Below are 27,063 nucleotides of genomic sequence, written 5' to 3'. Positions count from 1 at the left end.
GTGTCATTTTTTTTTTTTTTTAAACACTAACAAAGAATGTATTTGTTAACCCCTTTTGTTTCTGCTCCTTAGGGCTTGGATTTCGAGGCCAAGCGGCAGTATATTCTGTATGTGACCGTCGTGAATGTAGCCCCGTTTGAGGTCATTCTCTCCACCTCCACGGCCACTGTCACTGTGGATGTGGAGGACGTGAATGAAGCCCCCGTCTTTGTGCCTTGCCCAAAGGAAGTGAACATACCTGAAGACTTCGGCGTGGGCCTGGAAATCACGTCTTACACTGCCAAGGACCCGGACCAGTTCATGGAACAGAGCATAACGTAAGTTGGAGAATTTTTCAACAGACTGGCAGCAACTCTGTGTGTGTGTGTGTGTGTGTGCGCGCTTGCGTGAATGTGTATAAAATACTTAGTTTATAGAGCTTTATCATCGTTGGTCTGTGCAAAACTCTTCTCTTTTGGCTTTTTTTTTTTAAATTCCCATTCCTCAATCTTTTCCATTCCCTCCACAGATAGCCATTCTAGATTTACTGTGCTTCCTCTCTTCAAGGTAATGCAGTGAGGCCGGAATGTGCTTTTAATTGAAATGAATGCCCTTGTGTTAAAAGTAGTTCACGATTTCCTCTCCTTTTAAACTGGAAGGCGCCTCTGTAATCTAAATCACACCCACCTACGTTGAAAACACATGTGGTCACCAACAGCAGCACCCGTGACCATGTATGACAAAGAACGTCCTTCATCTTTGGAGGGCTGGATTTGGCTAGGAAAAAGTTACTAGAGCCCAAATCCCAACATGACACGTGTGTCTTTGTTAGTAATAGTGTGATTTCCAGGGGTAGCAGGGCTTGGCCAATGAGCCCACTTCCTCTTCACAGAGAGGTTCCTACCTGTTAATATTTGCTTTAGAGGAAAACTGTAACAATGAACTATTTAGAAAAAACGTTCTACAAATCTGGAGTACCGTCTTGCTAACTAATTGAGTATGTTCTTATTTTGAGGGGTGTTTGTGTTTTAGTAGCAGTGCTTTTCACTTAATAAACTTCAAACAAAAAGATTTTTTAAGTGTGATTTCAACTTTTAAGGTTATTCTGGGAATTTAAAAAAATTTTTACCAATTTATTTGAGAGAGCAAGAGAGCACGAGCCGCAGGGAGAGGCAGAGAGGGAGGGGAAAGCAGACTCCCTGCTGAGCAGGGAGCCTTACGTGGGGGTTGATCCTAGCACCCTGGGATTGTGACCGAAGCCAAAGGCAGATGCTGAACCGACTAAGCCACCCAGGTGCTTCTCTTCTGGAGACTTTTTATTGCCGATTCTGTACTAAGGGAAAGAGCTCCTGAATACCTCTAGACGGTGGATGTGCCCTCTACAGAATGAACTAAACAAAGGGGACAGGTAATGATCTTAAAGGCTGCTAGAACTGAGTCCTTAGATCAAGGGTGATGGGGAAATTTTCAATGGAGACTAATAACACCAAAACCTTCTGATCAATGTTAACATTTACTGTTACAAAAAAAAAAAAAAAAGGCAAGGACCGCATGACATAACATGCCAGCCACCTCATGTGATCAGCGGCGTGCGCACAGTGCCCCTGAGGAAATGGTTTTGGAGAAAACAAAAGTTGGGACAGGAAGTAGTCAAACATTAGGATCTGATTTTGAAGAAATGCAGAGAATGGGGCGCCTGGGTAGCTCAGTGGGTTAAAGCGTCTGCCTTTGGCTCAGGTCATGATCTCAGGGTCCTGGGATTGAGCCCCGCAGTGGGCTTTCTGCTCAGCGGGGAGCCTGCTTCCCCTCTCTCAACTTGCTTCTCTGCCTACTTGTGATCTCTCTCTCTCTCTCTCTGGCAGATAAATAAATAAAATCTTTTTAAAAATGCAGGGAATGAAGAAACTACTTAAGTGCCACAAGGAGACAGTGGGCCAAACACAGAATGTAGGAACTCTGTGGCAAATGGCAATGTTTTCCATGAAATCAATGAATGGCAAAAGGGTAGGGGGACTGCTGTGCAGGAAGAGAGTACTAACAGGCAGGCGATCCAAGGGTAATGTGTAGACTACACTTGAATATAGATTCAACGGTCCAACTATAAAGACACCCTTCAGTCAATTTGAGATATTTGAACATGGAGTTGGCATTCAATGACGTTAAGTAATTGTTTTTGTAAGATGTGTTAGTGGCATTCTGATTGTTGGTTTGTTTTTGTTTTTAACTTTTCCTATATAAGATATGTGCTAAGGTATTTAGAGGAGAAATCTTTTAAGATTGTATTTATTTATGACAGAGAGAGATAGCAAGAAGGGGAACAAAAGCAGGGGCAGCTAGAGAGGGAGAAGCAGGCTTCCCGCTGAGCAGAGAGCCTGATGAGGGGCTCGATCCCAGGACACTGGGACCATGACCCCAGCCGAAGGCAGACGCCTAACAACTGAGCTACCCAGGCATCCCCAGAGGAGAAATCTTTTGGCATCTGGGATTTGCTTTAAAATAGACTGTAATTTCAGGGTCGCCTGATGGGCTCAGTCAGTGGAGTGTCAGTGGAGTGGACCTCTTGATCTTGAGCTTGTGAGTTTGAGCCCCACATTGGGTGTGGAGATTACTTAAAAAATAAAATCTTAAGGGGTGCCTGGGTGGCTCAGCGGGTTAAAGCCTCTGCCTCCGGCGCAGGTCATGATCCCAGAGTCCTGGGATCAAGTCCCGCATCAGGCTCTCTGCTCAGCAGGGAGCCTGCTTCCCTTCCTCTCTCTCTGCCTGCCTCTCTGCCTACTTGTGATCTCCCTCTGTCAAATAAATAAATAAAATCTTTAAAAAAATAAAATCTTAAAATACATAAAATACTTTGATTTCATCCATATATTCAAGATACGATCATAATCTGAAGAGTTCTTCTAAGTGGTCAAACATAAAAGGGCCAATAATGGGTGTGTGTATGTGTGTGTGTTCATTCCAAGTTCCAAAAAGGCTTTATTATATGCAAAGGGGAGGGGCTCAGTCCTTCTTGGCTGCCACTTTCCTTGTGGCCACCAGGACATGGTTGAGCTCCTCTGTCTTCCTCTTGGCGTGGATGTGTTTCCTCACCCTTTACCTGATGAACTGAGGATGCACTTGTTCTTGGAGACCTTGAGCCACTCACATGGCACGCTATTCATGTAGGCCAGAGGCACAACCTTCTTGGGTCCTGCCCTGCACGAACTTGGTGTCCCTCACGGGGCGCCTGCTGCAGCAGCTATACCTTGGCCTCCACACATTCTTAGTAACCCCATGGTCTTTGTTGAGTCCCACAGAGATATTGTGGTGCAGAGCCACGGCTGGATGCCCCAAGCCACACCCCACAGTCCAGATAGCAACAGACCCTACAACTCATGGTGCCCCACTAACATAGTGTGTGCTTTTCTTTATGTTCCTAAAGATTTTATTTAGTTACTTTAGAGAGAAAGGCACTGGAGAAGTGGGGGAGAGAGAATTTCAAGCAGACTCCCCACTGAGTGGGGAGCTTGAGGTGGGATTTGAACCCATGGCCCTGAAGTAAAGACCTGTGTTAAGATCAAAAGTTGGATGCTTGGGGCGCCTGGGTGGCTCAGTGGGTTAAAGCCTCTGCCTTCTGCTCAGGTCATGGTCTCAGGGTCCTGGGATCGAGCCCCGCATCAGGCTGTCTGCTTGGCGGGGAGCCTGCTTCCTTCCTCTCTCTCTGCCTGCCTCTCTGCCTACTTGTGATCTCTGTCAAATAAATAAATAAAATCTTAAAAAAAAAAAAAAAGTTGGATGCTTAACCAACTAAGCCATCCAAGCGCCCTTCGTAAGATGTGTTTATACTTGAAAAGTAGAGTGGAAAACCAGGGACAACTTTGTTGGGCTTTTGTTCAGTGATGAATGAAGCCTTGGAGTGTGTGGTTTCAAGGCTAGGTCGACATCTTCGCTTGCAGTAGTGAGATGAGCAATTTTAAATTTCTGTTTGAGGGGCAGCCGGGTGGCTTAGTCGGTTAAGTGTCTGCCTTTGGCTCAGGTTGTGATCTCAGGGTCCTGGGATTGAATCCTTCATCAGGCTCCTTGCTCAGTGGGGAGTCTGCTTCTCCCTCAGTGTGCGTGTATGCATTCTGTCTCTGTCAGATTTAAATAAATAAATCTTTAAACAACAACAACAACCTTCTCTTGGACTAAGTGCAGGGACCAAGTGTTACTATTGTGTGTAGAGGCCCTTACCCCTGGAGTAAAGACCACTCTGTGGTTCAAGGCTTTGCACTTGTAAAGAGGTGAGGATGTACATACAGGTATCCAAGGCCCTTGTGTCCTTAAGTTATTTGTTTCCTTTTCTGAGTCTTTCCATGACCCTGGCAGATAACTGAGCAGTGTATCTGTTTTTCTTCTTTCTTTTTAAAGATTTTATTTATATAGAGCACACGGTTCGGGGAAAGCAGAGGGAGAGGGAGAAGCAGGATCCCACTGAGCAGGGAGTCCAACTGCAGGCTTGATCCCAGGACACCAGGATCGTGACCGGAGCCGAAGGCAGACGCTTAACCAACTGAGCCACCCAGGCGCCCATCTCTGTCTTCCATGCCTTTGTTCTCTGACTGAATGTTTCTGGTATATCTAATAAGGTGTAGCTTAACAGGATTTTTTGAGTAAAACTTTTTTCTCGCTGTGTAAGATAGGAAGGAACTTGAGCCTCTCTGGCATCTACCAACATAGGCCAGTATTGCATCCCACCCTCGGGCCACTGTGTCAACCAGACCTCCTCATGCTCATGGTAGGGGTGCTGGAGGGCATGTTGCCACTGTTTGTGAGCTGCCATACCCCTTGGGGAGAGTCTGCTTTTAGAAAACACATAGGATCAGGGGGTGCCTGGGTGGCTCAGTTGGTTGTGTCTGTTTTCAGTGCAGGTCTGGATCCCAGAGGTCCTGGGATCGAGCCCTGGGTCGGGCTCCCTGCTCAGCAGGAAGCCTGCTTCTCCCTCTCCCACACCCCTGGCTTGTGTTTCTTCTCTCACTGTCTTTCTCTCTCTTTGTCAAATAAATAAATAAAATATTAAACAAACAAACAAACAAAAAAATCTCAGGACATCAAGGTGGCTCAGTTGGGGAAGCGTCTGCCTCCCGCTCAGGTCATAATCCCAGGATCCTGGGATTGAGTCCTACATCACACTCCTTGCTCAGCAGGAAGCCTGCTTCTCCTTCTGTCTGCTGCTTCCCCTGCTTGTGCTTTCTCTCTCTCTCTCTCTCTCTGACAAATAATAAATCTTAAAACACACACACACAGGATAGTATTCATTGCTTCAGGCAAGAATTGTCCATAGATGTTAAATCTCTTGGATGAAACTTCGGGGAACAGGCTATTGTGACATTTTCTCCTCTCAGGTCATAGATTAATTAACGTGAGAAAAAAGGTACCTTTGCTGTAAAGAGTTCTGATTGCCTGTCACTTCCCCAAGTGATGGAAGTGAACATCACCAAGAAAAGGATAGCTCTCACGTGCCTCCTATCTGATTGATACGATTATATAATTGATATATTATCTCCACACTCTTCTTGCTTCCCCTTCCCTCATATAATGTGAAACTGCTTAGGAGGGAGGGGTGCCGGGGTGGCTCAGTCATTAAGCATCTGCCTTCAGCTCAGGTTGGGATCCTGGGATCGAGCCCTGCATCGGACTCCCTGCCCAATGAGGAGCCTGCTTCTCCCTCTCACTCTGCTCCCCTGCTCCCACTCTCTCTCTGTCTCAAATAAATAAATAAACTCTTTAAAAAAATTTTTTTAAATAAAAATAAGAAAAAGAAACTACTTAGGGGGTAATGATCAGACCAACCCAAATTGAGGGGCTTTCTACAGAACAAGTGGCCTCTACTTGACTTTTTTGTTGGTGGTGCTGTAAGACTTTTTTACTTCAGAGAAAGAGAACTGGGGGGGAGGAGCAGAGGAAGAGGGAGAAAGACCCTCAAGCAGACTCGTGCTGAGTGTAGAGCTGGCTGTGGGGCTTGATCTCCTGACCAGTCATGACCTGAGGAGAAACCAAGGGTCAGGTGCTTAACTGACTGCCCTACTCAGGCACCCCTGGCCTACACTTCCAGAAAGTGTTGAGAAAGAAAAGAAAGGCTAAGGACTAGTTCCAAATTAGGGAAACATGACGTCTAAATGTTAGGCATGGATGGATCCAGAATCTGGGCAGGAATGTTCTGGAGGACAGTTTTGGGGAAATGGACAATTTAAATATGTGCCATATATTAAATAAGAGTATGATATCAAAGTTCTGTTTCCTGAAATTAAATCATCATCATGGAAGAAAATGCCTCTGTTCTTAGGGGCTAACACGCTGAAGCATTTCTGAGTGAAGGAACGTGAGGTCTGCAACTTGAAGGGGACGTGGATGGTCATACTTTGCTGTAGATGGGTTCGATGAGCGATGAGGACCCTTAGTCTTCTTCACCTAGGTGCTGTTCGGTGTACTGTTCTAAGGCAGAGTTTGTGCCTTCCCAGGTACCGGATTTGGAGGGATGCTGCCAGTTGGCTGGAGATTAATCCAGAATCTGGTGCCATTTTCACTCGGGCTGTGCTGGACAGAGAGGACACGGAGCATGTGAAGAACAGCACGTACGAGGCCGTCATCATAGCCGTTGACAACGGTAAGGCTGCCCTTAGCGTGTGACCTTTGCCATCTCACCCTCCTGGCCAGTATGCTCCTTTACCCCATACCTTGCTTTTGGAGGCCAGAGTTCATTCTTTTTCCTTGTTTTCTTCAAGGCATATGATTTTCAAAGTACAAATAATTACACCTGAACCCACTCCTTCCTACCTTGGTCTAGATCCTAAGACAAAAGCTTATGTCCCTCTGTTCCTCTATCTGGTAAAATGATAATATCCCATCTGGATTTTTAATGAGCTCATTTATGTAAAAGTGCCCTAGAAGAGTGTATGCTCTATCAGGACTATTGTAATTTTTATCCTCATCATTAGTAGTGAAATGTGGCTCCTTCCAGACTCTGTATTTGAATACATTTACATGCATATAGAAATAGAGTTTATTATAAAGGCACTATCTAGTTTACAGCCTGGTTTTGTTTTTATTACAAAAACCATTATTTTGGGCGCCCGGGTGGCTCAGTGGGTTAAGCCGCTGCCTTCGGCTCGGGTCATGATCTCAGGATCCTGGGATCGAGTCCCGCATCGGGCTCTCTGCTCGGCAGGGAGCCTGCTTCCTCCTCTCTCTCTCTCTGCCTGCCTCTCTGCCTACTTGTGGTCTCTTTCTGTCAAATAAATAAATAAAATCTTTAAAAAAACAAAACAAAACAAAACAAAAAACATTATTTTGGGGGTGCCTGGGTGGCTCAGTTGTTAAGCGTCTGGCTTTGGCTTAGGTCATGATCCTGGTCAGGGTCCTGGGATCGAGCCCTGTATCATGCTCACTGCTCAGCAGGAATCCCGCTTCTTCCTCTTCCACTCCCCCGCTTGTCTTCCCTTTCTCGCTCGCTCTCTGTCAAATAAGTAAATAAAAATCATCTTCTAAAAAAACTTTAAAAAGCCATTATTTTGTATATGTTGATTTAAATGAAAGTGAATTTATTTGCTATTTAGTTTATTATTATTGATAATATGTCTTAAAGACCCAGATATATTTTGATGCCTTATAAATCTATCTCTTTGTATTAATGTTATCTGGATATAGCATACTTTAATCATTCACACATCAAAGAACACTTGGGGTGGTTTCCACTTACTCGATACTCCTATGAGTTTCGTAAGGAAACATCCTTGTCCATGGCCTCTGTGTGCAAGTGTTTCCCTTGGCTGGCTATTTAGAAACAGCCTTTCCAGCCCCTGGCCTGGAAGTAGGTGGAGGAAATGGCTCCTGAACATGGGTTGGCAGACTTTCTGTAAACAAAGGGCCAGGGAATAAGTATTTTAGTGTCTACGGGCCATGTGGTCTTGATTGCCTTTCCAGCCTAGAAACATCCATAGGTAATCTTTAAAGGGGGAATGAGCACAGCTATGTTTCTTAATTTGCCTGGAAGACCTTAGTTTGCCGACCCCTGACCTCATAATCGTGGCTCAGGTATGATGGTGGCGAATGATTCCTTTAAGTGTCACTTTGTGCGTGACTCAGTACTTTTTAATGTAAGTCTACGAGGAAGAAGAATGAGGCTTCTTAAAAAATCTATTAGCTTCTTTTTTAATTAGAAAAAATTTTAGGGGTACCTGGGTGGCTCAGTCATTAAGCATCTGCCTTCAGCTCATGTCATGATCCCAGGATTCTGGGATGCAGCCCTGCATCGGGCTCCCTGCTTGGCGGAAAGCCTGGTTCTCCCTCTCCCACTTTGCCTCGTGTTCCCTCTCCCTGTATCTCTCTCTTGTCAAATAAATATATAAAATCTTAAAAGAAAAAGAGGGGTGCCTGGGTGGCTCAGTAGGTTAAGCCTCTGCCTTCTGCTCAGGTCATGATCCCAGGGTCCTGGGATCGAGCCCCGCATCGGGCTCTCTCCGCAGCAGGGAGCCTGCTTCCTCCTCTCTATTTGCCTGCCTCTCTGCCTATTTGTGATCTTTCTATCAAATAAATAAATAAAAATCTTTAAAAAAGAAAAAAAATTGTAAATGACACTACCTATTTTTTAAATACATACGATAAGATAAAGATTTGATGATGTATAAACAAAATACGGTATATGCATACAATGGAATATTGTTAAGCCTTTAAAAAAGGAAGGGCATCCTGTCACAAGTTAAAACCTAAATGAATCTTGGGGGCATTATGCTAAGTAAAAGCCATGTCACAAAAAGGCAAATACTTTATGGTTCCACTTACTTAAGGTCTGAAAGCAGTCTAATTCATAGAGACAAAGTAGAATGGTGGTAACCAGGGGCTGGGAGGAAAAGGAAAGTAGGTAGTTGTTTTTTGTTTGTTTGTTTGTTTTTTAATTTTTTTTTTAAGATTTTTCTTTATTTGACAGATCAGAAGTAGTCAGAGAGGCAGGCAGAGAGAGAGAGGAGGAAGCAGGCTCCCTGCTGAGCAGAGAGCCCGATGCGGGACTCCATCCCAGGACCCTGAGATCATGACCTGAGCCTAAGGCAGCAGCTTAACCCGCTGAGCCACCCAGGCGCCCCGAAAGTAGGTAGTTGTTAAATGGGTCCTGAGTTTGAGTTTTGCAAGATGACAAGGTTCTGGAGAGCTGTTCCACAGCAGTGGAAATATACTTACATTGTTGAACCTAAAATGTGAAATGAACTTTAAAATGGTTGAGATGGTAAATTTTAGGCTATGTGGTTTGTTTTAACCATGATTTTTTTTTATAGGGTTAAAAAAAACCACACACACAACAGTAGCACTATAGTCTTGCTACCCGGGTATAACCCTTTCTAAGTTCAAGATAAGAGTCCTGTGTTTTTTTTCTATCATAATCTAACATGGATGGTTATAGTTGAGTGTCTACTTTTTCTACCACCGTATGCTAGATGCTATGTCAGAAGGTAAAAGAAATCCACACAGAAGTGGCCGGGTCTTCCCCCACCCTCAGTCTATTTTCAAAAGCACCTTGCAGCAGTTTAAAAAGCTCAACCCTTTGATAATGACCTTCAAACCACAGAAGCTCTGAAAAGGGAGAATTGTGGGGTGGGGGGGAAATGGAATGAGGAATTCTTAGAGGGGTTAAAGTTTAATGGGTGCATAAAGGTATGTGTAGAAGAGGGAAGGGGGGTGTCCTTTGTGTGAGCATAATTTGAATAATTGCTGTCAGACTAGGGGAAAAGCATGTCAGAAAGCAGCCAGAGCTAAAGTGAAGATCCCCCGTGATGGGGGGTGGGGGGCACCTGCTGATGGGTCCCTAAAGAGTCAAACCAAGATTGGGATTTGGGCAGATGGGAGGCAGTAGAGCTTCATGAATTTTTTTTTTTTTTTAGTAAAGATTTTACTTATTTATTTGACAGACAGAGATCACAAGTAGGCAGAGAGGCAGAGAGAGAGAGAGAGAGAGAGATTGAGGAGGAAGCAGGTTCTCTGCTGAGCAGGGAGCTTGATGCAGGGCTTGATCCCAGGAGCCTGAGATCATGACCTGAGCCGAAGGCAGAGGCTTAACCCACTGAACCACCCAGGCACCCCATGAATGTTCTTGAGCCGTAGTATTTCCTGTGTATTTTCTCTTAGGTTCTCCAGTTGCTACTGGAACGGGAACCCTCCTCCTGATCCTCTCTGATGTGAATGACAATGGCCCTGTACCAGAACCTCGAAATATGGACTTCTGCCAGAAGAATCCACAGCCTCATGTCATCAACATCATTGACCCAGATCTTCCGCCCAACACATCTCCCTTCACAGCAGAACTAACGCATGGGGCAAGTGTCAACTGGACCATTGAGTACAATGACCAAGGTGGGAACTGGAATCTTACTTCAGGAACTTTGACCACATGCTTTCCCTGCTCCCATCCCTGCTTCTACCTTCCCCCTTTCTGAAATTCCCTTCTTAACTTCCAGACGCCACCCTTCAGTTTGGCGTGTGTTCACTTACCCCTTCTACATTTGAGGCGTGCACCAAAGAGCCCTTTCCTTTCTGGTATCTGATTCTGCTAAGTACTGTCCAGTAATCTGTGACCCAGGCAGCTCCATTTTCTTGACCCTAATAATTTTATGCTAGAATGAGGCTTTTTTCTCCCCTTGTCCAATCATTCATTTTTGTTGCTTCCTCCAGCCCGTGAATCTCTAATTTTGAAGCCGAGAAAAACCTTAGAGTTGGGTGACTACAAAATAAATCTCAAGCTCACGGATAACCAGAACAAGGACCAGGTGACCACCCTGGATGTGTACGTGTGCGACTGCGAAGGGGTCACCAACAACTGCAAGAGGGTGGCGCCATACGCCGAGGCAGGCTTGCAGGTTCCTGCCATTCTGGGCATTCTCGGAGGAATCCTCGCTTTACTAAGTACGTATGCCTGCCAGGCGGTTCAGCCTTTGGCTTCTAAAACGGGGAAGCTCTGTCCCTTACTGAATGGTTCAGAGATAAGTTGGCCAAGACTGGAATGTGGCCCTGTTCCATGAGATCATTAGGAGCCCAGTCCTTCTATTGTGTTGTTCTCCCAGTCCTTGGGAGTGCTGCTCATGCTCGAGGACATAACAGTCATGCAGAGGACATGCAGTCACCTGCATGAGGATTCTGAGCTGGTCATCTGGGAGGGGTCTGGGGTGGGAACCGCAGATTCCACATTTGTCACCAGCTCCCCGGTGGTGCAGGAGCTGCAGGTCCTTGGACCAGCTTGGAGCAGCAAGGCCTGAGGGTCGTCTCCTCATCAGCATGGTCCAAGCTCTCCAGCTCACCTCCACCACTTCTGCTTCCACAGTCCACATTCCATCCTGGAGAAGGGTTGCTGGAGAACGTGGGAAGGACATACCTGGAAATGACACGAGTCACCCCCAGTCCCATCCCATTGGCCCAAACACAGCCACACCGAGAATTTCCCACTTGAACTGCATGGCCGTGTGCCCATTTAAACCTTGGCATCGGGTGGGGGTGGAGTGAAGGGTGAACAGTGAGTATCTGTGACTGAAAGGACAGAATGGGGAAAAGGATACTGGGGGGAGCTGTGTCCGTTCCTGCCATAGTCTTTGAAACTGTTACCACCGGGTCCCACCTAGAAACTGGACCCTTCGGTTGCCGTTACGGTTTCTAAAAACTTGGTGATGGCAAGTCGTTTAGAAAATTTTCAAAAATAGTTTTTAAATTCGGGGCTGGAAAGGGTGGTCCAGGTCATGGATGCTTTTACTATCAGAAAGGGTGGATGTGAGTTAGCCCTCAAGGAAGTTTTGATGGAAGGTGTAGGATGGTTGGGACAGAGGCCGGTGCTATCCAGGTGGACAGAGGGGAATTCGTGAGGGTTCCCACACTAATGAAGGCACAGAGAGGAAGGCTCAATTGCACTGTGAAGGGCAAAGAGGAGGCCAGTGAGGCTGGAGTAGAAGAAAGTTCTTAGAGGGAGCAGTGGCAAAAATCCTGGGGTTTCAGTTTAGACTCAACACAGATGTTTTGTTTTTTGTTTTTTTGTTTTTTTAAAGATTTTATTTATTTATTTGACAGAGAAATCACAAGTAGACGGAGAGGCAGGCAGAGAGAGAGAGGAAGGGAAGCAGGCTCCCTGCTGAGCAGAGAGCCCGATGTGGGACTCGATCCCAGGACCCTGAGATCATGACCTGAGCCGAAGGCAGCGGCCTAACCCACTGAGCCACCCAGGCGCCCCAACACAGATGTTCTTAATCCCACTGCTTGCTGCTTTAACAGATTGCTTTGCTCCCGCCCTCTGCTACTTGTGTCCCCTCAAAACTGAGAAGGAAGGAGAGTGTCGTTCAGAATTCAGTGAGCTTTCTGGACCTCTGTTCCTCCGCGTTCACCTGGCTTTATTGCCACTGTGGGATGAGGTGAATTCCCCTTCCTCTGCCATCATCGTGGGTGCCCTTGTACAAGCCCTGTCTGGCCGTTTCCTTCCCACTCCCCTTATACCTAGGCCAGTCAGCTTTGGGGATGGCAGTTACTAACTAGTACTTTCATTCTTAGGAATATGTTAAAGATCGTTGTTACATTGAAAATAATTGACTTTTGGGGCGCCTGGGTGGCTCAGTGGGTTAAGCCGCTGCCTTCAGCTCAGGTCATGATCTCAGGGTCCTGGGATCGAGTCCCGCGTCGGGCTTTCTGCTCGGCGGAGGGCCTGCTTTCCTTCCTCTCTCTCTGCCTGCCTCTCTGCCTACTTGTCCTACTTGTGATTTCTCTCTGTCAAATAAATAAATAAAATCTTTAAAAAAAAAAAAAAAAGAATTGACTTTTTTTTTTTTTAAAGATTTTATTTATTTATTTGACAGAGAGAAATCACAAGTAGATGGAGAGGCAGGCAGAGAGAGAGAGAGGGAAGCAGGCTCCCTGCTGAGCAGAGAGCCCGATGCGGGCCTCGATCCCAGGACCCCGAGATCATGACCTGAGCCGAAGGCAGCGGCTTAACCCACTGAGCCACCCAGGCGCCCAAGAATTGACTTTTGAGTAATAGCATTACCTCAGTGTGCTTGGGATAGATTGCATTAGGCACAGGGGACAAGAGTGACACTGCAGAATGCTCAGATGTGGACAGATGCGGAACAGTGTTGAGAGCAGAGGCAATGCCAGCATTCAGACTTAGAACTCCTTGTTCCCTGTGGGCCAACATAGAACTTACACTTACAAAGGTTACACTAGAAAGACGCGAGGATATAAAGGTTTTCTTGGCATCCCTCAGTGTTGGGTTGCTTGCTTGGTGCCAGGCTTCATGGGGATCTGTGGGAGGGCCGAGGTTGTGGTACAGTGTGGGGGGCAGTACTTCTTGGAGTGGTAACGATAGGATATATTTTGGTTACTTTAAGTGACATTTAAGTAATGTTGGATAAGTAGCGTCTTCTTGGAAACGATGAACCTGCTTTTAGTGGCTCGGAGCTCCACCAGGATGGTGACTGCTTGCATCTTACGTGGTGTTAAGTACTGTATCGTCAGTGCTGAGACAGGTCTTGGCCCATGGAGCAAGTACTCCATATTCCTGTTTGTGAATTGTGGCCAATGAAGTTACATTGTTCATCTGTGGAAAGTCTGGGAATCTTGCTGATTTCAAAAAACAATAGGAAGGTTGGATACTTGCAAGAAATCTTTCCCCCAAATCTATGCAGCCTCCTGTTTCAGTGCAAGATGGCTTCAGTAGGTGTCCTTTAGAGGTCGGGCACAAGCACCTATTTAAACAAAACAAAACAAAAACAAACAAAAAAACCCCACACACTGAATCATACTTTTTTCAGTCACAAGAAATAGTTAAAAATTTTTAACAATTAATTATTAATTGTATATATCCCACAAGTATCCCAAGGGCAGATGAAAACTTGGAAAATTAAGCAGATTTTAGAGCTTGCTTATGCGATTCTTAAGAGAAAATAAGGAATATACTAGGCGATTGAATGGTCTGTGTCTCATTCCTTGGAACTGATGAAAAATAATATGCATCTGTCCATCACATTTAGGCTGACCCACCCCTGCTCACAAACCTTCAGTGGTTGCAGTTCAGAATCAAAGCCAAAGTCCTTTCAGTAGTTGCCATGTTCCTGCCAACCCTCTCAACTCCTGTCCGCTCCTCCCTTCCTCGCTCACCCTGTTACGTATGCCATGCTGACCTCGCCTCTCCTTAGTCCTGCCCATCATGCTCCTGCCTCAGGGCCTTGGTCCCTCATTTCCTCTGCCTGGAGCATTTTATTTTAGCTCAGATCCTGGGAAATGACGCATTGGTTTAAGGCCAGTTAAAGACCACACTTCAGCTCCCATGTCATTGTCCACGATGTTACACTGACTGCATACACTAACTTCGGTGTGTGAGCATCAGCAATGGGTTGTGTGACAGCCATCTGTCTGGTAGGCTAGGGCGGCGATGCTCTGTGGTAGGGGCTTCTTATGGCCGTCTTGACCTGTGGTTGTCCTCGTTCTCTCTCCCCCACACCAGTCCTCATTCTGCTGCTTCTGCTGTTTGTTCGGAGGAGAGGGGTGGTCAAAGAGCCCTTACTCCCCCCGGAAGATGACACCCGGGACAACGTTTACTACTATGATGAAGAAGGAGGCGGAGAAGAGGATCAGGTACATTTTTAAAACCATGATAAAAAGCTAAGTGGAGATCTCTCTATTTGGAAAATGCAATGGTTAGGAGAAGGTAGGCCTTTGAAATAGTATTGTTCTGTTCAGGACCCAGATGAATGAACAGAGGCAAAGAGTAAGTGACTTGCTGGTAGTCTCAGAGGTAGGTAGGAAGCAGGAGGACCATGTAGTTTGACTCCAGAGCCTAGTCTTCTTATTGCTGTTCTCAGGCCACAAACATCAAATTACTGTTGCCATAAAGCAACTACTCTATTGTAATACTTTGTTTCCCTTGAGCTTATAGGTATGCTAAAATTCTTTTCTTCCTTTTTGTACATGTTAAATCTTTAGGCCTTCTTTATTTTCCTTTATTTTGAATACGGTCTTGCCTTAGCCTAGAGTTTTCTGGAGACTTTTTTTTTTTTTTTTTTTAAAGTAATCTCTATGCCCAGCATGGGGCTCAAACTCATGATCCCAAGATCAGGAGTTGGATCCTCTACTGACTGGGCTGGCCAGGAGCCTTTTGGAGAATTTTGAAAGTGTATTCCATTTAGAAAGGGAACCCCAGGCCCCCTGTCAGAGTTCTGCTTTGACCCTGGCCATGCATGATTATCTTTGCTGAGCTCTGTGGTCTGGAAGAACAGCCATTCATTAGAAATTCAATTCCCGGGTGCCTGGGTGGCTCAGCTGGTTAAGCGACTGCCTTCGGCTCAGGTCATGATCCTGAAGTCCCAGGATTGAGTCCTGTATCAGGCTCCCGGCTTGGCAGGGAGTCTGCTTCTCCCTCTGACCCTCCCCCTTCTCATGCTCTCTCTCTCTCTCTCTCTCTCTCTCTCAAATAAATAAAATCTTCAAAAAAAAAAATCAATTCCTGCTTTGTAGAACATACTGAGTACAGAGAAATGTTCTTCAGGCATTTGCGGGATAACTCCTTATCTCAGCTAGTGCCTTAGTCTAGGTGGGTTGCTAGACAAGGTGCCACAGACAGGTGGCTGAAAAACCACAGAAATTCTCTTTCTCATGGTTCTGGGGGCTGGGATGTCTAAGATCGAGGCACCAGCAGATTTGGTGTTCGATGGGGTCCCGCTTCCCGGCTCACAGTCATACATGATCTCACATGTCCTCAGCATTGCAGACAGGGAACTCGAGCGTATCTTTTATTATCCTGGCGCTAATCCTGTTCCCAAGGGCTCCATTTACCCTTCTGACCTAATCACCTCCCAGAAGTTGCCCCTCCAGATACCACCACATTGGGGATTAGGTTTCAGTGTGTGGATTTGGCAAGAGACGATCAGTCTAGGGCAGCAAGGCTCTCTAGAACCTGTAGATCGCCTGGGACTTAATAAGGTACAGCAGTCTACATCCAGGCCCCCAGTTTTTCCTCACAATTCTTTCATGGTGTTTTTTCCTTCTAATGCTATGTTGGAAACTCTTAGGTTGAAAACTGTCATTTCGGATTACATTGGCACATGCTTACACTGTCACGCAGTTGAAAGAGCATTATCTGATCATGGAATCTGTACCCAGATATAGCCCTGGGTTTGTGTGACCTTTTTTCTTTTTTTAATACTCTTTGTTCTATTTTTACCTTTTCCTCCAAAGGACTTTGACTTGAGCCAGTTGCACAGGGGCCTGGAAGCTCGGCCGGAAGTAACTCGCAATGATGTGGCGCCAACACTCCTGAGTGTGCCCCATTACCTGCCCCGCCCTGCCAATCCTGATGAAATTGGAAACTTCATTGATGAAGTAAGTTCGCAAAGTCAAACGCCAAGGTGCAGCTTGTCTCTAAACTCAGGCACAGCTGCGTTGAAAGTGAGGAAAATGTCTTTAGATTCTTTCCTTTACCACGTGTTCTCCTTGCCTGATCCCTGAATGCTATTTTTTATTTGTGTCTCATCTGAATTTCAGAACTAAAAGCACTTCAAACTGTTCATAGTGAATTTGCAGTATCCATATGGCGAAATGGAGAATTGCTTGTAAGGATTTAGTAGAAGTAGAAATGAAACTAAAAGAGATTCAGAAGAGATCCAGTTTGGTTTCACTAATAGGCCTTTTTGTCACCTGCATCCCACTGCTGGTTGAGTGATATTAAATGTGTATCACAGGTCTGCCTAAGGGCCAGAAGTAGAGCAGCAGTGTGTGTATGTCAGAAATTCATTCAGCTATGAATTCCAGAAGCTTAAACAGCTATGAGATTAACCTCATAAATCCTTGTTCTCATGTTTGCTGTCACGTGATCACAAGATGGCTGCCGCACTTCCAGGCCTTGGGTCTGTATTCCAGTCAAGAAGAAGTAGGAAGGGCTGAGCAGAGGCCAGAAATCTTTGTTCTGGCCAATCGTTAATGCAAGTACGGGAGTTCATCCTATATGTTACTGGCCAGAACTGTCCGAGATGGTCCTTTTCTGCAAGGGAGAATGAGAAATAAGGCATTAAGTTTAATTAGCTTATGGTAAGATGAGGACAGATTGGTGGTTGGGATGAGCAAAGAATCAAGTAAGATAATAGTTTGGCAGGATCTGTTTCCTTAAACTATGTACCTGAACCCTTGCTCAGTTACTACAGTGATTTTCAGGGCTTGTCTGATGGTTCAGTGGCCTTCGGTGAGTCTTTGTGGTAGAGGCTGGTTTTGCTTTAGTTGCTCTGGGAGTCATTACCAGCTACTACACAAAACCAGCAGTGCTGGAAGTGACCAGGCTGGATCTTCTAGGAAGCTGGGAATGGGAAGGGCCAGTTAAAACCTCCCTCTTAGATAAATATGAATCCGGGTGCTTTCGTCCATTAACATTCATTGTGTGTCATCACAGCTGGTGGATGGTAGTTTCCTTTTTTTCTTAATTACCAAAATAGTGTTTGCTACCTAGAATAAAATAATAAGCGTTGAAAATGTATATAAAGAAAACATAATGCAAGTCTTTCCTTACTGCCCCCAACTCTCCAGAGTTAACAGTTTGGCATTTATCCTTCCAGACCTTTCCAGGTGGAAATGCTATATGGACCCTCACGACTGTCCTCATTGTTTTCAGCCTCTGTCTGTCCTGACTGGCTGGTTTCTCTCCTGCCTACGTAAAATTTATCGTTCGTTTAGGGGAAAACATTTTGCATCTTTACCCGTGATGTTCTCTTTTCATCAACTGTGTATTGTCGGTCTTCCTTGCCAGTTTGTATGCATTTATGTTACTGGTGCTGACTGCCCCTGGTGTTCTGTAGGATGGCTGTGTTATCCTGCATTACGCGTTGCTGGAGTCACCTAGAGAAGGCATCTTGCCTGATCAGCAAAGATTGTGATTCTTCTCACTGAAAGATCCTACCATCTTCCTTCTTCTTTAGAACCTGAAGGCAGCGGACACTGACCCCACCGCTCCTCCTTACGACTCTCTGCTGGTGTTTGACTATGAAGGGAGCGGCTCCGAAGCTGCTAGTCTGAGCTCCTTGAACTCCTCAGAGTCAGACCAGGACCAGGACTATGACTACCTGAACGAATGGGGCAATCGCTTCAAGAAGCTGGCGGACATGTACGGCGGCGGCGAGGACGACTAGGGGACTTGAGGCAAATGGGGAAGGAGAAGGGTCCTCAAGCCATGTGGTGGAAAATGCAGGGGGAATAATGGTTTTCCAGCGACCTTCACTTGAGATGAGTTTCCGGGGAAGAGAGACTGCTCGGTGATGCAGTTAGAATAGTTAGGATTACCACTTTAGAGATCTAATCTGTGTGTGTTAGAATGATTTTGACCTCTTACTTGAAGCTTTTTTTCTTTCATTGTTCTTTAAATGGTGATGCTGTCCATAGACCCCCCCACATGTTTAATATTTCAAAAGAATAGCTTCAGTCTCCAGAAGATTGTGTTAGCAACTTACAGATTTCTGTCTCATTTTTTTAGAGTAAGGGAAGACTCCCCTGCCCTATTTTGTGTGTATGTGTATGTATATATGTGTAATTATTTTTAATCTGTGTTCTTTTTTTCTCCTATCAGTGCACTGGTGTCCCCTGTTGTGATACCCACTCTTACTCCTCCTGAACTTCTATTGCCCCAGACAAGAGTTCTCTGTTGGAGAAATTGTTGGGCCCTTTCAGGGTAGGAGACTTGGTCTTAGTCTGGCCATAGTGTGACTGAGTATCATGGACTCCTAAGACCTTTAATGGATCTCCTTTTTGATTTCTTAAGTACATAACTTGAAATTAGTGTCCATCCACTTACTTGTTCTGCATAAGTATGTTTGTTATGTGTATGTCCTTATGGAGGTACTTTGGTTCTCAGCAGGGAACACTGAGCAGAAAAGGTGATGAGTTTTCAGGTGCCACTCAACTTCTAATGTTCATTTGTCTTTCAAAAGAGTGATCTATTTTGACATTTAAGATAGTGTCCAAGTGCCGCAGCCAAAGGCAGAAGGTGGTTTGTCACAGCTGAGGACAGCATGAGAAACGGGCTTGGAGGTGGCAGGAGAGATGTGTCACTGATCCTGGCAATTTAGCCAACTGAGACTGTGAATGATTGAGGCGGCTCTGCCTCTGTTCTGAAAATTCTGAAGAATAGAAGAACATCAGCATGTGTGTCTTGTCAGGATCCTCATGCCAGAGTTTGTACCTGAAACCCACAATCCCCAAGTGCCTGCTTTTGTTGATGTCTACAGAAAATGGTTCATCTGGACACATCTGCCGCAAATTCCAAGCGTGTGTAGAAAACCAAGAATATTTAGGAAATCCGATTTTTCCCCCTGAGGAACAGAAAGAAGATGTGCCCTGAAGGGTGTTAGCATGGGGAGGATGAGGAGAACTTTGATTTGGATCTTCTTTTAATTGAAATGCAAACTTCGGGAAGCCTGGGTGGCTCAGTTGGTTGGACGACTGCCTTCGGCTCAGGGCGTGATCCTGGAGTCCCGGGATCGAGTCCCACATCGGGCTCCCAGCTCCATGGGGAGTCTGCTTCGCTCTCTGACCTTCTCCTCGCTCATGCTCTCTCTCACTGTCTCTCTCTCAAATAAATAAATAAAATCTTTAAAAAAAAAAAAAAAGAAATGCAAACTTCAAGAAACTTTTGACAACCATGGAGAACAATTTTATCTGAATTGCTTTACTGTCAGCTGTTTTTCAAAGGAAAAAAAAAATCATCCTTGCAATCACTTGGAATTCTCTTGATTTTTCAGCAGTTTAAACTCCAGTGTAGACCTGTGTAGAGAATGCTACTACAGTTTTGAGTGTATATGTGTGTGGGTATGGATAATTTTTGTATTTTCTTTTGGGGTGGAAAAGGAAAACAACTTAGGCTGAGGAAATTCTTCAATATTCATTTTTATAAATTTTATTAAAGAATTTTGTTAAACCATTGTCAGACACTTGTTTTATTTCATTACACCACAGTTCCAGGCAAGACCAGGGGTCATTGAGTCCCCTGAAAACGTGGAGGAGTCTTCCTGTTGAAATGACTCCTTCAGAGCTCGGGGTCATTCTGTTGTGGGCAGAGGGGGGGAAACTGCATTCCGAATGTCACTTTATTTGAAGACTATCTATGCATGTGGTATGTGGAGAAACATTTAAAATTCTCTTGTCAATGGAAAAACTGGGAACAGAGCTGAGGGAGCTCCGCGGAGCTTCAGACAACATTCAGTTGATCAGCAAAGTTTGTATAATCCAGTGTCCACCAGCAGGGAAGACTCTGGCCCCCTCCCCCAGGGACATGGGGCAATTTCTGTAGCTACTTTGATGGTGGTGACTGAGGAGGTGCTACCGGCATCAAATCAAGGCCAGAGACGCTGCCTGATAAATAACCTGGCAACACATGGACAGCCACATACAGCAGAGACCAGCAGGGTCAAAATGTCAATGGTGCTTCTGTTGAAAAACCCTGTTGTCTGACTTTCCCTTGCGGGAGGGGTAGAATTGTGTGTGTGTGTGTGTGTATACACTTTTTTTTTTTTTAAGTGGTGGTGAATTATATAGATCTTCCTCAACTTGGATGTGGCTACCTGCCAATAAACCATTGTAAGTTGAGAGTATGTCAAAAATGCATATAATACGCCTAATCCACCAGACATGATGCTGAGCGTAACCCACTTTCAGTGTGCTCAGAACACTTACTTTACTTCAGTTGAGTAAAATCATCTCGCACAAAACCTACTTTCTTTCAAGATTTTTTTATTTATTGGATAGAGAGATCACAAGTAGGCAGAGAGGCAGGCAGAGAGAGAGGGAAAAGCAGTCTCCCCGCTGAGCAGAGAGCCCGATGCGGGGCTCAATCCCAGGACCCTGGGATCATGACCTGAGCCCGAAGACAGAGGCTTTATCCCACTGAGCCACCCAGGTGCCCCAAAACCTATTTTATTTTACCATAAGTGTTGAATAACTAGTGTGATTTATTGAATATGGACAGTGAGAAACTGAATGGTTTTAAGTGTGTTGGTTGTGTACTTTTCCTGATCACGGGACCGACAGGCTGTGGCTGCCACTGCCCAGCATCACTAGAGAGCCGACCGTATCTCAGGAGCCCAGGAAACCCAGGAAAACATCAAAATTTGAAGTGTGGTTTCTACAGAATGTGTTACTTTCAAGGATACAGTTCAGTGATACTAAGTACATTCAAAATGTATGACCATCACCTCTGTTCCCAGGACCTCTGCATCAACCCAAACAAATTCTGTAACTGTGGACAATAACTCCCTGTTACTCCCCTCCCAGCCCTCACGCCTCTGTTCTGCTTACTGTTGTCATGAATTTGACTCTGCTCGGTGTTTCATGGAAGAGGTGTCATGTGATCCATGCACTTTTAAAAGTGGCTTGTTTCACCTGGCCTTAAGGTTCCCAGGGCCACCTGTATTACAGCACCTGTCAGGATTACATATTTCATTATGCGTATGTATGCCTCGTGTTACGGACCTACGCGTCTTGGGTGGTTTCTACCTTGTGGCTGTTGTGAATGCTGCTGCAGTGAACACAAGCGTATGAAAGCTGTTTTTGATTCTGGCTATCTGCTAGGTTATATTGGAAATTCTATGTATAGTTTGAGAAGCTGCCAATGTATAGACATAGATTCGGTCCAGGAGTGAAAATTTAAAATCCATAAAAGACTTTTTTATTTTAGGGGCGCCTGAGTGGCTCAGTGGGTTAAAGCCTCTGCTTTCGGCTCAGGTCATGATCCCAGGGTCCTGGGATTGAGCCCTGCTTCAGGATTTCTGCTCAGCAGGGAGCCTGCTTCCCTTTCTCTCTCTCTGCCTACTTATGATCTCTCTGTGTCAAATAAATAAAATCTTTACATAATTAAAAAAAAAGACTTTATATTTTAAATGGGGCCAAAAAAATTTTTTTAAAGATTTTTATTTGAGAGAGAGCAAGCGTGAGCAGGGAGAGGGGCAGAGGAAGAAGAAGCAGACTCCTCGCTGAGCAGGGACCCTGATGTGATGCTGGGCTTGATCCCAGAACCCTGGGATCATGACCTGAGCCAAAGACAGATGCTTAACTGACTGAGCTACCCAGGTGCCCCAGAAATTGGGCAAATTTTAATACAGATCTTGGAGTAGATGATATTCCTGAATAAATACAAGTTTTCATGGGGACATAGTTTACTAGGAGAAACTCATTTGAAGATAAATGATGATGAATTTAGAGATAAAGTTGTGACATCTGGAAATGAATGGTTCAACAAAAAAGTACGTCAGGAGTGGTAGTACAAAGGCAAGTGTGATGAAATGATCGTGACGACTGAATCAGCTGAAGGGTGTTAAATCAGGTGAAGGGTATGCAAGTGTTCATGTACTAGCCTTCCGGTATTTTTTTTCAGGTTTGAAGTATTTCAGAATTGAAAGTTGGAGAGAAATAAGGAAGCCAGTAATAAACCCTTGCATAGATAGTCAAATGATACTCTACAAGGGTGCTAAGACAACTTAGTGATTTGGCAAGTTGATGCATTATGCTATGTTCACCACAAGTGTAGCTGCCGTCTGTCCTGTTCTATTGCTATTTCGGTATCACCACTTTTCCTCATGCTCTGCTAAAGGACAGTGCTTTTCTGTTTTTTCAAAGATTTTGTTTATTTGTTTCATAGCACAAGCCAGCAGAGCTGGCAGGCAGAGGGAGATGAGAAGCAGAGAGCTGGATGCCAGGCTCGATTCCAGAACCCTGGGATCTTGCCCTGAGCCGAAGGCAGACGCTTAACCAGCTGAACCCCCCAGGCCTCCCAGGACAGCGTTTTCAACAAATAGTGCTGGAAAGCTTGGTGGTCCACATGCAAAAGAATGAAGTTAGACGTATTGTTACACCATATATAAGAAACAAATTCAAAATGGATCAAAGACCCAAAATGTACAGGTTAAACCTACAAAGCCCTCAGGAAAATAGACATCATGACGCTGGGTTTGGCATTATGTTGTACTTTTCTTATTTTTTTTTAAATTTTTTTATTTATTTGTCAGAGACGGAGAGAGAGTGAGCGAGCACAGGCAGACAGAGAGGCAGGCAGAGGCAGAAGGAGAAGCAGGCTCCCTGCCGAGCAAGGAGCCCGATGTGGGACTCGATCCCAGGACCCTGGGATCATGACCTGAGCCGAAGGCAGCTGCTTAACCCACTGAGCCACCCAGGCATCCCTGTACTTTTCTTATAATTAAAAACATGAGGGCGCCTGGGTGGCTCAGTGGGTTAGGCTGCTGTCTTCGGCTCGGGTCGTGATCTCAGGGTCCTGGGATCGAGGCCCGCATCGGGCTCTCTGCTCAGCAGGAAGCCTGCTTCCCTCTCTCTCTCTGCCTGCCTCTCCATCTACTTGTGATTTCTCTCTGTCAAATAAATAAATAAATAAATAAATAAATAAATAAATAAATAAAACATGAGTGGTGCCTGAGTGGCTCAGCAGTTAAGTATCTCCCACTCAGGTCATGATCCCAGTGCCTTGGATTAAACCCTACGTTGGGTTCCCTGCTCTGTGGGAAGCCTGCTTCTCCCTCTCCCCCTGCTTGCGTTCTCTCTTCCTGTCTCTGCCAAATAAAATCCTAAAAAAGGGAAAAACAAAATACCATGAGGTCAAATAAAATGGTTCTATAGAAAATAAACTGTTTACGAAGTACCTACTACATGCAGAGGGTTATACCAGTCACACCAGTGACTCGGGAGAGAACAGAGAATGTGGTTTGAGCCTGTTTTCCTCTTGCTGGTTCTGGCAAGGTCGGACAATGTCTGACAAGATCTGACGCCGTCACATTATGCCGAGGTCTGAGGAACTCTGTCTAAGGAGGTAGTCTTTGGAGAAGACACTTTCCCCCAGGAGCTTGAGTTCGAATCCTGATTCTGACCTTTCCACCTATGGGCTACTTGATCTTTCTCTACCTTCGTTTCCTTATCTCCACAGGGAGAACTGGACCTACTTCATGGGGTGATTGTGGGCTCTGAGTTGGTACGCATAAAGCATTCAGAAGAGGGCCTGGCGCACGGCAGTGTTCTCTTAAATGTGAGCTCGTTTTTATTATTGAATAAGGGGTACAGCGAGGGAGTTCGGAGTGGAGAGAATCACTTAAGCAAACGCAGGGTATTAGGAGAGTAAAGGCCAAGTGTTCTGTTTTGGGCTGGATTTAGTGGGTCGGACAGAACCACTGAAGCGTTGTGATTAGGACAACTAAGTGAGCCAAAGTGGCGTTCTGTGAAGGTGCGTCCCTTTGCAGGACTGAGGAGTTGGCCTTGGTGGGGTGTTGGGAGGGGGTGGGTACCTTGAGACAATAAAAAGCCTCTGGCAGTTGAAATAAGAACAAAGGGATCCAGAATAGAGCACTGTAAGAGGATTTTTTTCTGGACTCTCCTTATCTGCCTAAAAGCAGAGTGTCCTGAAGAAATTCATCAGCCGTCAGTCCCCCTCCCAGGGAGTTTCATAAGCAGGGAAGTTTGAGTCCTACTACCGGAGATGAGCCATTGGCACCCCAGGAAAAGAAATCACCTCCACAGGGGCACTTGGATGGCTTAGCGGGTTGAGGGTCTGACTCAATTTTGGCTCAACTCATGATCTCAGGGTCCTGAGATGGAGCCCTGTGTTGCCCCCCACCTCTGCTCAGCATGGAGTTTACTTCAGATATGCTTGCGCTCTCTCTCCCCCTCTGTCCCCACACCCCTGCTCTTGTGTGTGAGGTCTCTTTCAAAAACAATCACCTAAACAGATGTTGCCACAAAAATCCTATCTCCTATCTCATTCATCTTTTCTTATAATCATTTGTTTGCCCACACACACCCTTTCTCTAGTAATACGGAGTATAAACCCCATATTCTGACGGTCCCCTGGAGTTACATTTTTCTGTGAGCTCCCTTGGATGTGAATAAAAACCTGTCTTTTCTCTCACTAATCTGTCTTTTGTCAGTTTAATTCCCAGGCCTCCCTACTGAGAAGCCAAGAGGACAGAGGTAAGTTCTTCCTCTCCCATAAATATCTGATGGATACTTAAGAGTGGTAATACAGAGAAAAAAATCATTCCTTTAAAATAGATGAAAGTTGTGGTGCCTGGCTGGCTCAGCCTGTAGGGCACGAGAATTTTGATCTTAGGGTTGTATGTTCAAGCCCCATGTTGGGTGTAGAGAGTACTTAAAATCTTAAATTTTTAAAAATGCCCTAAAAATAAAGTAAGTGAAAAATTAAAGAAGGGACTCCTTTGTGGAGCCGTGAGAATGATCACAGTGAGTAAAGTTTTGACAAGGGTAGGGTAGGAGTTTAGGGGTGAGTTAGAGAAAATGGGATGCAGCCACTCCAATTCTTCCATGGCTTCAGAAGATAAGTACCCATATGGACTTTTAATTTGCTCTGGTCTTTACTGGGAATTATGTTATCAGCCACTGGTAACTGTTGAGTGCCATTAGACTTGTTGGTTCTCTGGGTTGAGGCAAGCAGATCCCAGTCAGCTTGGGTAAGATGTTTAACTGCTGTCCCTCAAGTCCCTGATAATGGCCTTCATGTTGGTCAACTTCAAATGAAGGGAATCCGCTTTCCGTGAATACAGCCCTCGGTATGTCTTGAACATCCCCGGATGGATGGTTCATTGCTGGGAAGCAGCAGCTTCTCTCATAGAGCTCTTGTGCATGTTGGTTGTGATGGATATTTAACAGCATATTGCGAGGGAGTTTCCCCGCTATGCTGGAGTGTTTTAACAAAGCTGCCCAGAGCAAACCAAGGAAGGGGCTGCCAGAACCCAGTTCTATAAACTAAAATCCTCGAAGTGTAAATACCGGATTCTAAGGATGTAGGGTAATTAAAAGCCAATTTTAATGATTTTTTAAAAGTCAGGCCAAGCTTGAGAATGCTTCCCTTTTTTCAGATGCAGAACCTATTTATAACCCTACAGGCTCTAGGCACGCCTCCAGCATCCTATTTTTAAGTGGTATTATGTGGCATTAAGCGGCATCCATTTTTTTTTTTTTTTTTTTTTTGCTGGAAAAATTTTATAGGATTTTTATGACACTGCTTTTGAAATTAGGTGTATTATTTTGGGGTGTCTGAACCTTTAGTGCCCAAATGATAAAATCTGGTGCCATAATGCTTTGGGATAAAGGGTTCTCAGCTCTGGGGCCCTTCTTACCATGTTTTGTAAATCACACCAGTACCATCCTTAGACTTGGCTAGTAGGGTTCCCATCCTGGGTCCCCTGCTTTATAGGTCCCACCTGACCTCCTCCATGATGAGTATCTTTATGAACACGTCAGGAATATGCCAGTCCTAGGGTAATTGCCTACCCCAAATCCTCACCTTTCTCCCAGACCTCACTCCCAACTTCTGGGACTCGAGAATTTCCTCCTCAGTCATCTCTAACCTGCTTCCATTGCTGTGTGACCCTCTTCAGTTGGTGTGCCCTCTGAGAGGTACCTATGCCCCCTGTGTGTGTACCCCTAACCCTGGCGGAGGGCAAGGGGTAGTATCTTAGGGGTGTGTACACATCTAGGCGGTGGTGTCCATTTGTGTGAATTCAGGATGGAGACACTAGTGAGGAGAAAACAGGGTAGGGCCAGAGGTGGGGGGCTGGCTTCCCCCCTAGTGCCACATCTAATATGGAACTCTGAGGCCAAGTCTGACAAGTCTCAATTCCAACCTGGTACATTTTTCCAAAGGAGAATAGGGCAGCCCTCTCTGATCCCCTCCCTCTTTGGGAGCTTTGTGTCACCGTTCAATAAACTTTGCTTTGCTGCCCACCAAAAAAACAAAAACAAAGTAGGAGAATAGGAGATGTTTTATTTTAGTCGTTAGTTTGATTTGTACTTTGAAATACTTAGGCATATGATATGAAGGCTTCCACTTGTATTCTACCCCAATGCCCACAAATCTTAGGGGTAGGTCTTTCCTACACAATGCTTTACACCCACTTCACTAAATGTTTAGTATCTTGAAATGACCTTAAAGTTTTTGTTTTTGTTTTGGAGCTTTTGGTTTGTTGTTGTTTTTTTCAGTGGCCCTTACGAGGGAGACCTTAAATTTTTTATTCCCCAAAATGAACTTGCTTACACACATAACTGAATAAAAATCGATAGTCTAGG

General features: G+C 45.1%; 1 protein-coding gene across 1 annotated transcript in view; it reads left to right on the top strand.

Annotated features, from left to right (window-relative positions):
- CDH1 (cadherin 1) overlaps positions 1-19,471 on the top strand; it is an 85,415-nt gene extending 65,944 nt beyond the window's left edge. Inside the window, exons 10-16 of the mRNA XM_044255854.1 lie at positions 73-317; positions 6,456-6,601; positions 10,111-10,335; positions 10,654-10,884; positions 14,456-14,586; positions 16,186-16,329; positions 17,913-19,471. Coding sequence (XP_044111789.1) covers positions 73-317; positions 6,456-6,601; positions 10,111-10,335; positions 10,654-10,884; positions 14,456-14,586; positions 16,186-16,329; positions 17,913-18,122 — 1,332 coding nt within the window. The 3' untranslated portion in view covers positions 18,123-19,471. The remainder of the gene's footprint in view (positions 1-72; positions 318-6,455; positions 6,602-10,110; positions 10,336-10,653; positions 10,885-14,455; positions 14,587-16,185; positions 16,330-17,912) is intronic.
- Positions 19,472-27,063: the final 7,592 nt, after the last annotated feature.

This window comes from Neovison vison, chromosome 7 (genome assembly GCF_020171115.1).
Source record: "Neovison vison isolate M4711 chromosome 7, ASM_NN_V1, whole genome shotgun sequence".
NCBI classification, from domain to species: domain Eukaryota; kingdom Metazoa; phylum Chordata; class Mammalia; order Carnivora; family Mustelidae; genus Neogale; species Neogale vison.
Note: the sequence above shows the minus strand (reverse complement) of the source record. Positions and strands in the feature narration are given on the sequence as shown.